Genomic DNA, 12917 nt, shown 5'->3' with positions numbered 1-12917 from the left:
CTACTTTCTTGATTCTTAGTCCCTACTTCTAAATGTGTAAGATTTATCCCGATTGACTCTAATATTCGTATAAAGTCTAACACATAGATCGTTGTAAGATAAAGAAATAGTTTTACAGAAAGTGTCACGTACAAGTAAATCAATCTCTCTACTAGTTGCCTATATGAACACGTTGATATGAGTTGAGTTCGTCTCCTATATGACACAAATAGAGAATAGCCGAGTTCGTCTCCTATATGACACAAATAGAGAATAGCAAAGGGTTGTAGTTAAGCATACAAAGAAAATGGATAGTTGACTTCAGGTAGAGGGTCAACCCGGCTAGCACGTTAACTATAACATTCAACTACCAAGATCCAGAAAAAAAAAAAAAAAAAAAAAAAAAAAAAAAAAAAGAGGGTTGAAGCTCGAGGAAGGGTGGTGAAGGAAACCCATATTAGGATCTAAAATTTGGAGGAACATTCATACGAACATTCATATAAACCTCCTCATTCGGGTCGATCCCTACATCCTTGCAACATGATTGTGTACCTTTTCAAAATTTATAAGTTCATCTTTAATTACATTTAACTAAACTTAACTAAATTTTTATTTCCAACTAATATAAATTAACTAACTAAACAAACACCATAATCCCTAAACCATAGCCTACTTTTTAGAAATTTACCTTAAACCCTAATTCTCTCTCCATCCCATAATAGAGTTAGACTAATGACTCTCTCGATATTGTCCACTGGTAGATATTGTCCACTGGTAGATATTGTCCACTGGTACGATATTGTCCACTGGTACGATATTGTCCACTGGTACGATATTGTCCACTGGTACGATATTGTCCACTGGTACGATATTGTCCACTGGTACGATATTGTCCGTATAAGCTTTCATGAGAGAGGATTCATTGATTATAAACTATAAAACTCATGAACATTCTCTAAATTAGCCGATAACGAACAACAAATAGAACATCTAAATTCCTCGATGTGGGACTTTCATCCTCCAACAAATAGAACATCTAAATTCCTCGATGTGGGACTTTCATCCTCCAACAAATAGAACATCAAAATTCCTCGATGTGGGACTTTCATCCTCCAACAAATAGAACATCAAAATTACCCGATGTGGGACTTTCATCCTCCAACAAATAGAACATCAAAATTACCCGATGTGGGACTTTTATCCTCCAACAAATAGAACATCAAAATTACCCGACAAAAAAAAAAAAAAAAAAAACGAACGAACTTGAAATAAATAAATAAAAGAATAACAAATTGAAAGCATAAAATTGTGGAGCTAAAAGAAATTGAAACAAAATAAAGTAAAAATTGATACTCAAATTGGAGTGAAACGACCAGAAGGATGAATTTGGCGGCACAAAGTGATATAAGTGAGATAAACAAGACGATCCTTTGAACCTGTTCGATGATTCTTCGTGTAACTGCAAAAGTATTTCAAATGATTCAATCTCAAAGCTCCAACCATTTCCCCCAAAAGCAAGAACACCCAATTGATCTTCTCCCATTCCTTTGGAATCACCGGCTTCACTCCTTTTTCCGCCCCGCAAAACCGACACGTCGGATAATTCGGCTGCATCCACTCCTTCGGCGCCCGGTCCCGGAACGACTCCATCTTGTGCTCTACGAACCTCCCAATCTCGTTAAACTTCGAAACAACGTCGTATTCCATCTCGTAAATTCTCCGACATTGTTGGCACTTCACTTCCCCGGTGATCCTCAGGATTTGGTTCGATGTCAAATAGTGTAGCGTATGAACCACCGCTATTCGGTCCGTCGACCACGGATATGGTGGCTCGATCCGCCCCGTCGTTGGAGAATTAGACTTCCTACGGCGGAGAGATGTTTGACGGACTCCTAAATTGTTGGGGGTTCTCAATGAGGATAGTAAGTGTAGCTCGTAGGCTGCAGCGGCGGTGCTGGCGGTGCTGGCGGCGGTGGCGGCGGACGGGAGGGCGAGAGAGAGTTTAAGGTCCATTTTTTTTTTGGGAGAGATTATGATTTGTTGGGTTAGTTCTTAGTTGGTTTATAATGAGAGAAAAAACAAAGAATCCAGAGAAAATAATGGAGGGTTTGTTATGATGTACTACTTTTCTCTACCCTGCACCGTTGGATCTATTATGGTTATGACGTGGCTTTCTATCCACCGTTGGATTGGATGCTCCAAATCTATCTAGTTTTCAATGACAGCTGGATTAATTGCTGACGTGGCATTGCAAATTCAGAATCTGTGGATTTTTTTTTTTTTTTTTTTTTTTTTACATTTTCTTGTTAGAGAGAAAATAAATTATTTATTTGTTGACACAAATTCAAAATAATTATATATATATATATATATATTTTTTTTCGAAAACCCATTAATTAACTCAACTCAAAAAATTTATTAACAGCTTTGATTGAGTTAACCGGATGAATCACCGGGACTTTTGAACATCTTTAATGTAATAGCTCAAAAATAAATAAATAAATAAAAATGATTACTTAAAAAATAAAAAATAAATAAAATAAAACTTACCGACCTCTCTCCCCTAACCTCTCATCCAATCCCATCCTCTCTCCTCAAATAAATAAATAAAAATGCTTACTCAAAAATAAAAATAATAAAAATAATAAAACATATCGACCTCTCTCAGCTAACCTCTCATTCCAATCTCACTCTTTCTCCTCAACCTACTGCACAATATCACAGTTAGTCTAACAAATAAACAGAAATTCTCTCTCCTCAACCTACGGCACAATATCACAGTTAGTCCAAAAAATAAACAGAAAAATGTAAGATTTGAGAAAGAGTAAAATGGCTCTCAATCTCATTCTCTCTCCTCAACCTACTGCACAATATCACAGTTCGTCTAAAAAAATAAACAGAAAAATATAAGATTTGAGAAAGAGTAAAATGGCTCTAACAGACGCAGATTGCAGATAGATTTGGTCTGTTATTACGGTAAAATTTTATTTCAGATTTCCTTTTTTATATAGTTATGGTTATAAGAAATTAATTTAGGATAAGATCTTCTCTCTTTTATCCAATATTTTACCCTGTAATAATCAAATCTTATTTTCACGTATCCAATTAATAAGATTTTTATTGGCAGTTATATAGATCTATAATTAGATGAACAATAGATTAAAATTGGCCAATAATATCTATTTAGAAAATAAATAGAAGTAATGTCTGCCATTAAATTTTGTTGAGTAACGATATATTCTCTATAAACAGTAATAATAGATTTAGTGAAAATAGCATTATTTATATATATATATATATAACATTTCAAAACTCTTAACCATGGACCAAGGTAGATTAGAGATAATTTTATAGAGTTTGAACTTGAAATTGATGTCATGGGCTCATATAGGTTGACTTGGATTTCAAAGGACGGAATCGAACTTTCATTAAGGATATATTCGTGACAACGACTTAAGCTAACCAAGTAAGTGACCTTACTATCGGCATGGTTATATTTGATGTTGACGTGTGCCTGTGGTTCTGCACGTGTCATATATACTGATATGTGTGAATTATTTGTTAATCAGTATGCTTATATTATGTTTATGTTATGTTATAATATGTGAATTGTATGATAATAATTGCGGTACGGTGTGTTAAGGATATGTTTGAGATAGGATACGAGAAGGATGCACGAAACGAAATGTAATAATAGGAGTAAGATACGTTCATGAAACATTAAGGTTAGGTTACATACCGGAGTGCTATGGATAGGAGAGATTAATGAAAGAATATGGTTAGGATATGGGTAGAAAGGGATTGGTTTGTGATAGATTGATAGAACGATAGTGTTAGGATACGTTCCTGTGATGATATGACTAAGGTACATTCACATAACGATATGACTGTCATAGGTATAAGAACGTTAAGACTATGATAAGTTAGGAAACGATATGACCACGAAGTGTTTATGATATGACATGTTATGATACGATATATTGTGATGTGATGTGTTATGTTTAGATTGTTTTGTGTGACCATTGAGATAATTGTTGTATGAATTGCACGTTATGAAATGACATGTTAAAAGCATGGAGCGTTATGTTATGTTTTCTAAATTATATGTATACAGCATGTTTTGAATGATATGATATCACAATAAATAAAATGAAATGTAACCCCGTTAGAATTATGTATGATACGTAGACTGAAAAATGAGAAATGACATGTTAAGCATGAAAAATGATAGCGGGGTTATATTCATTAATGATAAAAGTAGAAATATTGGGGATCTCATGCATTTGGGGGGATACCCCTATTCCATCACGAGAGTACGGACGCGTACATCCAATGGCAGGACAATGATCGTTATGTTTTGCATAGTGCTGCCGTGACGGTTACTAGTTCTAACGGGTGTCCGGCCTAAGGAGCTCCCAGAGTATGCTCGCTCGACAAGGAAAATGGCCCAGCGGTGTGCGAACTGACTGATGAGCCCATACTCGCATGTATGGGCTGTGTGTAGAGTATATGGTACACGTCCAAATTACCCGTTAGGACAGTACCGTATGAAAAGAGATTGATAGGTCCCGTCATTGCATTCGCGTGTTCTTGCATTTAACCCCCAATAGTGGGGTCACTTACTGAATATTTCTTTAAATACTCAAGTCATGTGCTACTACATTTTTTAGGTTAAGGCAAGGCATTCCTGTACGGCTGACGACGACATCACAACTCGAAACCATGGCACATGCATAGGATAGTGGTATTTATTTTCTTAGACTTAGGTTAGAATAGGATGTTTTTAACTTAAAACGCTTATTTATTTTATTTCGGGTCTTTTGTTGTGTTATTTTAAAGATGTTTTGGAAACACGTAAGTCCATGGCTGTGTTTTAAGATAAAGGATATGTTTTATGAAATTTAAATGAAATCTTCCGCATTCAATGTTTAGGATATGTATACAGTAGCGACCTTAAATTAAGTAGAAAATTTCGGGTCGTTACATCAAGAGTGAAATATAAAAGCCTATCAGCTGACATTATCAACGATGTGATTCGAATGTGGCACATGGAGCATCCTCCATCATCACTTTCTTAAACGTCCCTTTATCTTAACATCGAGAGTTCGGTCTGTTCTATTTTCCTAAAAAATCCTATGTGAATGATATCACCCTAAAGTCGAAATGAACCATTATAAGTACGTAGCATATATATTTTAGAACATCGTATTAAACAATTTTACAATTTTACCCTTCAAACACGAATTTTTTTTAACTCAAAACTAAATAATTATTTTACTCATGGTCGGAGAATTTCCATAGTAAATTACCAAAAAGCCCCTCTACATTTTCCAAATCCATGCCACGTGTCTCCGGGAACACCACGTAAAAAAACGCCCACCCTACCAACGCAATGCCGGCGTAGAGGAAGAACGCGCCACCAATTGTAATAGCACGATACAGGGACAAAAACGTCATTGTCACCACTGCGCCTGATAACCTATTCATGATAAGCCCCACGCTCACACCTCGAGCGCGTAGCTTCAATGGGAAAAACTCCGAGCTGACGTAGCACATGGGACCCATCCCAATTGAGTAAAACGCCACGTCGGATAACACCATTGCAATGCACAGCCCCACCGTCCACGTCATTTGCTCGTCTGACTGTTCGATAATCGTGAGCGTCGTCCCTAAAATAATTAGCGAAATTGTTTTGCCGGCGACGCTCGTCAGAAGCAACGGCCGCCGTCCGATCCGGTCGAACAAGAAGGTGGCGATTAAGACAGAGAGTGTCTTGGTCAACCCAACAGCCGCCGTGGCGAGAAGCTTGTGGTCGGAGGACGAGATTCCGGCCTTCTCGAAGATTCTGGGACTGTACAAAACGACGGCGTCCATGCCGGTGGATTCCAGGAAGAAATGGAGACCAACGACGGTTATCATGATGTGGCGGACAGCCGCCGTCGGGTGGAGGAAGAGCTCCTTCCAAACGCCGTTGCCGTGGCTGCTCTGTCTTGGGATTTGAACGACGTCGTCTTCAGAACTCGCCGGAATTCCGACAACTTTTTTTATGTCGGCAAGGCGCTGTAGAGATTCTTCTATGGAATCTGAGGTTCTGATGAGGACTTTTTTGGCTTCACCGACACGGCCTTGTAAAATCAACCACCGGGGAGATTCCGGCATTATGAGAATCGCGACGGCAGCCAAGAACACCGACGGAATTAACCCGATTCCGAGCATAAATCGCCACCCCAGATGAACAGGGAGCTTGGAGAATGCGTAATTCGAAATGTATCCCAATAAAATTCCGAAATTAACGAACACCTGTAACAAATCGACAAAAATGGCTTCAAAATAATGAAATCTAGATTGAAAAATGGCTTCAGATTTCTTTGGAAAATAATTTTTAACTAATTTTTCAAATTATTACCTACAAATTTTAATTAAATATTTCAAAAATAAATAAATTGATCGCGTAGATTAACATTTTATTTTTATTAAAAACAAAATTTTGAATAAAATTTATTTTTTAATAACAATTGTTTGAGTTGAAAAAATTAATAATTGGGTTGAGTGTAAAAATATCTTAACCGGACACAACTCAACCCCACGATGTTTTTTTAGGATTGTTGGGAGTGAATCTCAGCTAATTTAGGGAATGATCATGGGTCTACACGTAGAGGAATACATCTTCATGCGTACGAGACCTTTTGGAAGCCCAAAACAAAGTCATGAGAGCTTATACTCAAAGTACAATATTATACCATGTGATAGTCGTGATTCCTAACAGATTTAAACTACTTTTTTAACGTCAATTATTAACAATCTAAGTAATTTAAATAAAAATATAGTTTATAGTTTATTGATACTAACCTAATAGCATATCTTAATTAATTAATATTTAACGTCAATTATTGATATTAAGATGCGTAGAAAATAAATAACAAAATAATAAAAATTTTGAAATTATTATGTACATAATTTCAATGAGGTCCCTACGTAAAGTCACAAGTCACCTGCTCTTTAAAATGTCGAAAGACCCACGTGATTAATTACCCACGACTAATTCCATTAAATTTTGGAAGACGTAGAAATTTCTCTTGACTTGAATTATAATCTTTGCCTCGGGATATTATATTATATTTTTATTTATTAAATATTATTTAAATGTCTTACCTTCTTTAAAATTATACAATAAAATTTAAATTTTTTAAACAATATTTATGTTTATTTGTTCGTCAAATATATATTTGTGTTCATTTGTTTCTGGTTCTATCGAGATATTAGGAGACCTTAGCCTCGAATAGAGGCAAGGTCGACTCGAATGACTTGACCTCGAGTAGAAGCGGTGGGCCTAACGTCCTCGTTCTCACTGGCACACCGCTCGGTGTCTAGCTCTGATTCCATTTATAACAGTTTAAGTCCACCGTTAGCAGATTTATATATTTTGCCTTACTGCGTATTGTCGTCAGTCTCACGATTTTAAAACACGTTTATTAGGGAGAGGTTTACACACCTTCGTTCCTCTTTCCAACTAACGTGGGATCACACGTATTGTCATTCCAACTTTTGAAGGACTACGTTCGAGTACGGGTGAAATCCTGTATAACGTTATATGAACCCTCATCCCACCTTCTATAAGAATTTCGTACAACCCGAACCCGAACCCGAACAGTTGGAATAGGTCTAAAAAATGACCTAACTTGACCCAAAATTTCTCATTGATCATAGAGCGGTGAGGGTGGGTGGTTCGTCTTTGCATCCGTCCAGCAGAAGAACTGAATTCAACTCAGGTCTTCGAATTTCACTTTCAGTAGTCCACTGAAAGGTTTGGAGATTGGAAGCCATGGAGAGCAGTGCTCGGAGGCGGATCAATTTGATTCATCGTCACCTTCTTTCGCCGCCATGTGAGTTCAACAACGCTCTTAATCCGGTTAGCATCTCTTCACTCTTATAGTCTCTTTTCCTTCAATATTCAAGCTGTTTTACAGAGGCGAGACGTTCTTTTTTTTTTTTTTCTTTTTTGCGATCTTGATGATATTGTAAGTGTATTTTAGGCGCCAACGAATAGTGGAAACCAATTGGAAAGTGGTGTGGCTGAGCCTGTGATTGTTGGAGGTATGGTGCTGGATATTCACGCCATACCATCTATTTCCGCCGTTCCGAGGTCAACTACGCCCGGAAAGGTAATTTACTAATTGCTATTTAAATATGAATTTTTTCAAAGTTGGGGAAATCATTTGTGGAGCTTGGAATAGTGTGGCTGTTTGTTGTAGAATATTGTAGATATGAGAAGGAAATTACACCAGCCTATTTTGAATTGGTATATAATTTTTATTAGGGACATACAGATTTTGAATTGTTATCCAACTATTGTAGACCTCTTATGGTATAATGCTTGAAAGTTTTTAACATTAATTGTTGAGGGATCATTAGGTTCCCCTTGAAGAAGCTGGAGCTAATGGTTGCATAAATCATGACTGTAAATTGCCTTATATTCGAGTCAGTGAGCTATCTTGTTATTGTTCTACAACTACGGACCAAACTACTGGAAAACCTGGCAAATGGAATGAAAGATGAAACATATTCTTTATTTTAAAATGTTTAACATGCTCGATTTTCAATGAAAGTAAGAATTATTAGAAATGAACTAGAGATTGTTTTTTATTGTCTTTCTGAGTGATTATATCTTTAGAATCTTTTATGATATACTTAATTTTAGCTTCAGTAGGTAACTTAATCTGAAAATTCCGTTTGAAAGATTTAGAGAAAATACTCACAACTATGATATGGATGAAATTGTAACGACAAATCTATCCATTTTTGGGTTCAGTCCAGTAAGTAAGGTGGCACCGTGACTGCCATAAATCCTCATTTTCATTGGCTTGTTGGTATTTGGTGTTTTTGTTTTCTGGCCAGTGTTCTATATTTTTCCAATAAGTTGAGCTCATTGGTCATCTGTATTGTCGTAATGACAATATTTTCTTAGTGAATCTATTGTTAGTTTCTATATTTCCACTCTTACCTTTGAGAATATGCCTTTTCAGATCAACTATATATTAGGAGGCGTAGCACGGAATGTTGCTGAATGCATGTCAAAGCTTGGGAGCAACCCTTTTATGATTAGTGTGGTGGGACATGACATGGCAGGTTCTTCTCTGATCTTGTATCGTTTTGTTTTTATACGTCTACTGTGGCATGTGACATTCTAGAGTGGCAGATTGGTTTTTTTCACATTCTGTCTTTCTTGGTTCAATGTAACTCAGATGGATTCACAGTTCATTATTTATGGTCTCCTCCCTCGAATTTAGGAAAATATTTTATACAGATATTACGAAGAAAAAAGACGTTTTACATTTTATTTTCTAACTCTTTTTCCTCCCCTGAAATAGGGAATCTCTTGTTTGAGAATTGGAGATTGGCAGGGTTATCAACAGAAGGTAAATCTGTCTATCCATATAATTGCCATCTATACTAGCTAGTATCAGTTAATGAAATACGGTACTTCATTTTATGTTTTTCCAAATTTTCTTCTATTCTGGTGTTCACCATATGTGGTATTATCCCGCAACTGTTGTTTAGTGTTCCAACGTAAACGGTTTTTTGGAGCATTCTATGTGCGTGAGTTGGGATGGAAGTATTTAAACCTTAAATAGAATCTACCTCAAGTTCTGATGAAATATAACAATTTTTATTTCACTTTTGAATTGACTGTTTTTAGAATGTCCCCATAACAATCACGACAACAAATCTGTAGTCGATTGTGCCTTGGATTGTGAATCATTCAGAAGTTACAATCTAGATTTGGTTGTTCCTTTTGAGCAATCTATTAACAACAAATCAGCTGGTAGAACTTAGTAACGTGGTGCAAGTTGCATAAACAGCATAATGAGCAATCTGCTTTGAGATCTTTTCTTGAAATGAACTCTTGCATTAGGATATCACTGGCCGCTGAGTGAATTTTACAACTTCCTAACAATAAACCATATTTATCCTTCTGACTTCCTTATCTTTGAATCCTTGATGGAAGTTAATGAAGTGAAAAAAAAAAGTATCAAACTAGGTTAAAAGAAAATTATTACTTGGTTATTAAACATATACTTGGTGAAGATAGAAATGATACACTTTCTAGAACAATTCCATGTTTGAATAGGCATTCGGAAGCACCAAGACATCAGCACTGCTGTTGTGTGTGCCGTAGTTGATGTCCATGGAGAATTGGCAGCTGCTGTGGCAAGTGTGGAAGCTATTGTAAGTGGATGTTTATAAATAGATTTATATTATTACAAGGATTTAGTATTGTGAATCTTGTATAAGATTGATGGTAGTACCACAAGGACCTGAGACTGGCATTACACAGGAAAAATTTCTCACACCTGATTGGATTGAGAAATTCAAGTGCAATATTCGTGCTGCACCAGTGGTTATGGTTGATGCAAATCTAAATCCACTTGCTCTGAAAGTCTCTTGCCAAAGTACTACTCTTTTTCTTTATACCTTCCTCTGCTTGTCTTTATTGGTCTGTGTTAACGATCTCTGTATATCTTTTCCTGCATCTTTTTCTTAGTTGCTGCCGAGTATGATACTCCAGTGTGGTTTGAGCCTGTGTCAGTTGCTAAATCAAGAAGGGTTGCTTCAGTTGTCAAGTATGTGAGTTCACATCTCCTCATGCAAATATTTTCTCTTAAAGTTTGAGGAGTTTTTCACTTGCGAGAAATTTTTTATTTGTCATTTCTTTCCTTACTGAGGTGGTTCGATTTCCCTGTTTTTTTTTTCGAATGAAAATGGCGATGAAAAAATTCTGAGGTGGTTTGCATTGAGTTGTAACAAAATTCTCACTTGCCTGCTCATATTTGGAGATCAATTGAACTTTAGTTCAGTTTGTCTAAAAGTTAATGAAAAACGGGAAAGGATAAACGATGTTCACAGGTAAATCATTATAGCTTCCTTGTCGTTCGTTCGTTTTCAGGAAAAAAAAAAAGATCTGAAAATTGGATCTGCCAGTAAATATTATATATATATATATATATATATATATGTCATCAGGGGGATCAGTAGATTCTTAGTCTATTTGCCTTTCCTCTGTCTACAACTTCATTAACATCATGTTTGCATTGTATGAGTTTCTGATGCTTCTTGCAACAATATTTACTTGCCATATTGTTTTCATAATCTAGAGATTTAGCACCTGATCGTATCTCTCACATTTGAAATTTTTTTCTAATTTACAGCCATTTGATTTTCTACATTTTCTTTAATTATAGCTTCTCATTTTTGCAGATAAGTTTCACCTCCCCTAATGAAGATGAACTTATTGCCATGGCCAATGCACTATCTGGTCAAGATTTGTTTTCTCCTATCAAACGAGATAATACCATTACTACTTGTTCAATTGAATCTTTTTTCGAACAACTGAAATCTGCTGTATGGGTTTTGCTTGAGAAAGGTATCAAGGTCGTCATTCTGACCGTTGGTTCTCGTGGCGTATTCATCTGTTCTAAAGGAGGGCCAAGCTTCGTGAAAAAAATTTCAAAAGAAATCAACAAGTATAGTTCCAGCAGCCAACTATTTAGAACCTTAGCTACGAGTTGTCCACCAAACATGTTCTCTGTTTCTCCTGAAACAGAGAAAAACTCTGTTCTTTTTGCAATGCACTTCCCTGCCCTTCCTGCATCAGTAGTGAGGCTTACCGGCTGCGGAGATTGTTTGGTTGGGGGCATGCTTGCTTCTATTTGCGCTGGCTTAACTATCTACCAAAGTACAGCCATTGGAATTGCAGCTGCCAAAGCTGCTGTCGAGACCGAAAACAACGTACCCCGTGAATTTCATTCAAACAAAATTGCAGGTACGAGTGTCACTTCACCTTTTGTCAACGATTTTACTGTACTAATTTGGTTCATTTAGTTTAGGATCCATCTGATTACAACCATCAGTTGAGAAATGTAGCTCCAACTCAGAAGTTTTATTGACAAATCATTAGTTGGTGTATAGAACTTAATGAGACCTTAAATCTTATTTCAATGGAGATCCCACATCGATTGGAGAGGGGAATGAAACATTCTTTGTAAGAGTGTGGAAACCTCTCCATAGTAAATGCGTTTTAAAAATCTTGAGAGGAAGCTTAGAAGGGAAAGCTCAAAGAGGACAATATCTGGCATTGGACTTGGCTGTTACAAATGGTATCAGAGGCAGACACCGAGTAGTGTGTCAGCGAGGACGTTGGGCTTCCAATGGAGGTGGATTGTGAGATCTCACATCGGTTGGAGAGGGGAACGAAACATTCTTGTAAAGGTGTGGAAACCTCTCCCTAGTAGACGCGTTTTAAAAACCTTAAGGGAAAACCCAAAAAAGACATTGGCTAGCGGTGGGCTTGGGCTTGGGCTATTACAGGAACGAAGTTAGTTTTTTTTTTTTTTTTTTTTTTGAAAAATCAAACTAAAAGATCGGTTGTTTTTTTTTAGTATTTACTGCCCGTCTATCTCACCTTCTTTTTGTAATGCAGATGATGCCAGATTAGTGTACACAGCAGGCAGAATTGTGTTCCATGGCCCCATGCCCTGAAACATTTGGACTTCAACACAAACACTGTAAACTTTAAATACCATGGTTTTGCTTCAATTGTGAGGGTTGTAGCTGTGATAATGGTTTTCCATTACAAATGAGTTCACAATTTATTTGATCAAATGGAGAACAATATTGGAGTATAGCCAAAATAACCTTTATAATTTCGGGTATTTTTTTTTATTCATTTACTAAACTTAATAGGTCTTTTTAGTTTAACTACAAACGTGGGAGATTCAAACTTTCAACCATTAAAAATACATAATTTATGTCAGTTGAGTTATGTTCACATTGGTTTAAACTAAGAAGCACGTTAATGCATCTTAGTTTCTAAATTTTATTATGTAACATCACTTAAATATAGTTTAATGGGCTTAAAAAAACTTTAGTATATAACAATT

The 12917-nt window shown here is 36.3% G+C and overlaps 3 protein-coding genes across 3 annotated transcripts; 1 reads left to right on the top strand and 2 right to left on the bottom strand.

The window, feature by feature from the left end:
- Positions 1-1332: 1332 nt before the first annotated feature.
- Positions 1333-1992, bottom strand: LOC111776409 (hydroxyproline-rich glycoprotein family protein). The gene has a single exon (XM_023655847.2). The coding sequence runs from the start codon at positions 1990-1992 to the stop codon at positions 1333-1335; it is 660 nt and encodes a 219-aa protein (XP_023511615.2).
- A 3145-nt stretch (positions 1993-5137) lies between these two features.
- Positions 5138-6322, bottom strand: LOC111811351 (polyol transporter 5). Its single transcript, XM_087117969.1, has one exon. It carries the CDS (start codon positions 6193-6195, stop codon positions 5254-5256), a length of 942 nt encoding a protein of 313 aa, XP_086974095.1. The 5' UTR covers positions 6196-6322; the 3' UTR covers positions 5138-5253.
- Positions 6323-7656: 1334 nt separating this feature from the next.
- Positions 7657-12680, top strand: LOC111776408 (pfkB-like carbohydrate kinase family protein). The gene is made up of 9 exons (XM_023655846.2): positions 7657-7888; positions 8013-8141; positions 9003-9105; positions 9348-9395; positions 10109-10206; positions 10316-10430; positions 10523-10605; positions 11236-11800; positions 12458-12680. The coding sequence occupies exons 1-9, from the start codon at positions 7802-7804 to the stop codon at positions 12514-12516; spliced, it is 1287 nt and encodes a 428-aa protein (XP_023511614.2). The 5' UTR covers positions 7657-7801; the 3' UTR covers positions 12517-12680.
- Positions 12681-12917: the final 237 nt, after the last annotated feature.

Source organism: Cucurbita pepo, chromosome 15 (genome assembly GCF_057944985.1).
Source record: "Cucurbita pepo subsp. pepo isolate OVF chromosome 15, ASM5794498v1, whole genome shotgun sequence".
In the NCBI taxonomy this organism is placed as follows: Eukaryota; Viridiplantae; Streptophyta; class Magnoliopsida; order Cucurbitales; family Cucurbitaceae; genus Cucurbita; species Cucurbita pepo.
The sequence above is the reverse complement of the archived record's forward strand: the minus strand, read 5'-3'. Positions and strand labels throughout refer to the sequence as shown.

What these genes read in the sequence shown, in the direction of transcription:
- LOC111776408 (XM_023655846.2), top strand. Translation starts at nt 7,802, where the DNA reads ATGGAGAGCAGTGCTCGGAGGCGGATCAATTTGATTCATCGTCACCTT. An exon ending in TCAACAACGCTCTTAATCCG is followed by an intron (nt 7,889 to 8,012) that starts GTTAGCATCTCT and finishes AGTGTATTTTAG; the next exon opens with GCGCCAACGAATAGTGGAAA. An exon ending in TCATTCAAACAAAATTGCAG is followed by an intron (nt 11,801 to 12,457) that starts GTACGAGTGTCA and finishes TTTGTAATGCAG; the next exon opens with ATGATGCCAGATTAGTGTAC.
- LOC111776409 (XM_023655847.2), bottom strand. Translation starts at nt 1,992, where the DNA reads ATGGACCTTAAACTCTCTCTCGCCCTCCCGTCCGCCGCCACCGCCGCC.
- LOC111811351 (XM_087117969.1), bottom strand. Translation starts at nt 6,195, where the DNA reads ATGCTCGGAATCGGGTTAATTCCGTCGGTGTTCTTGGCTGCCGTCGCG.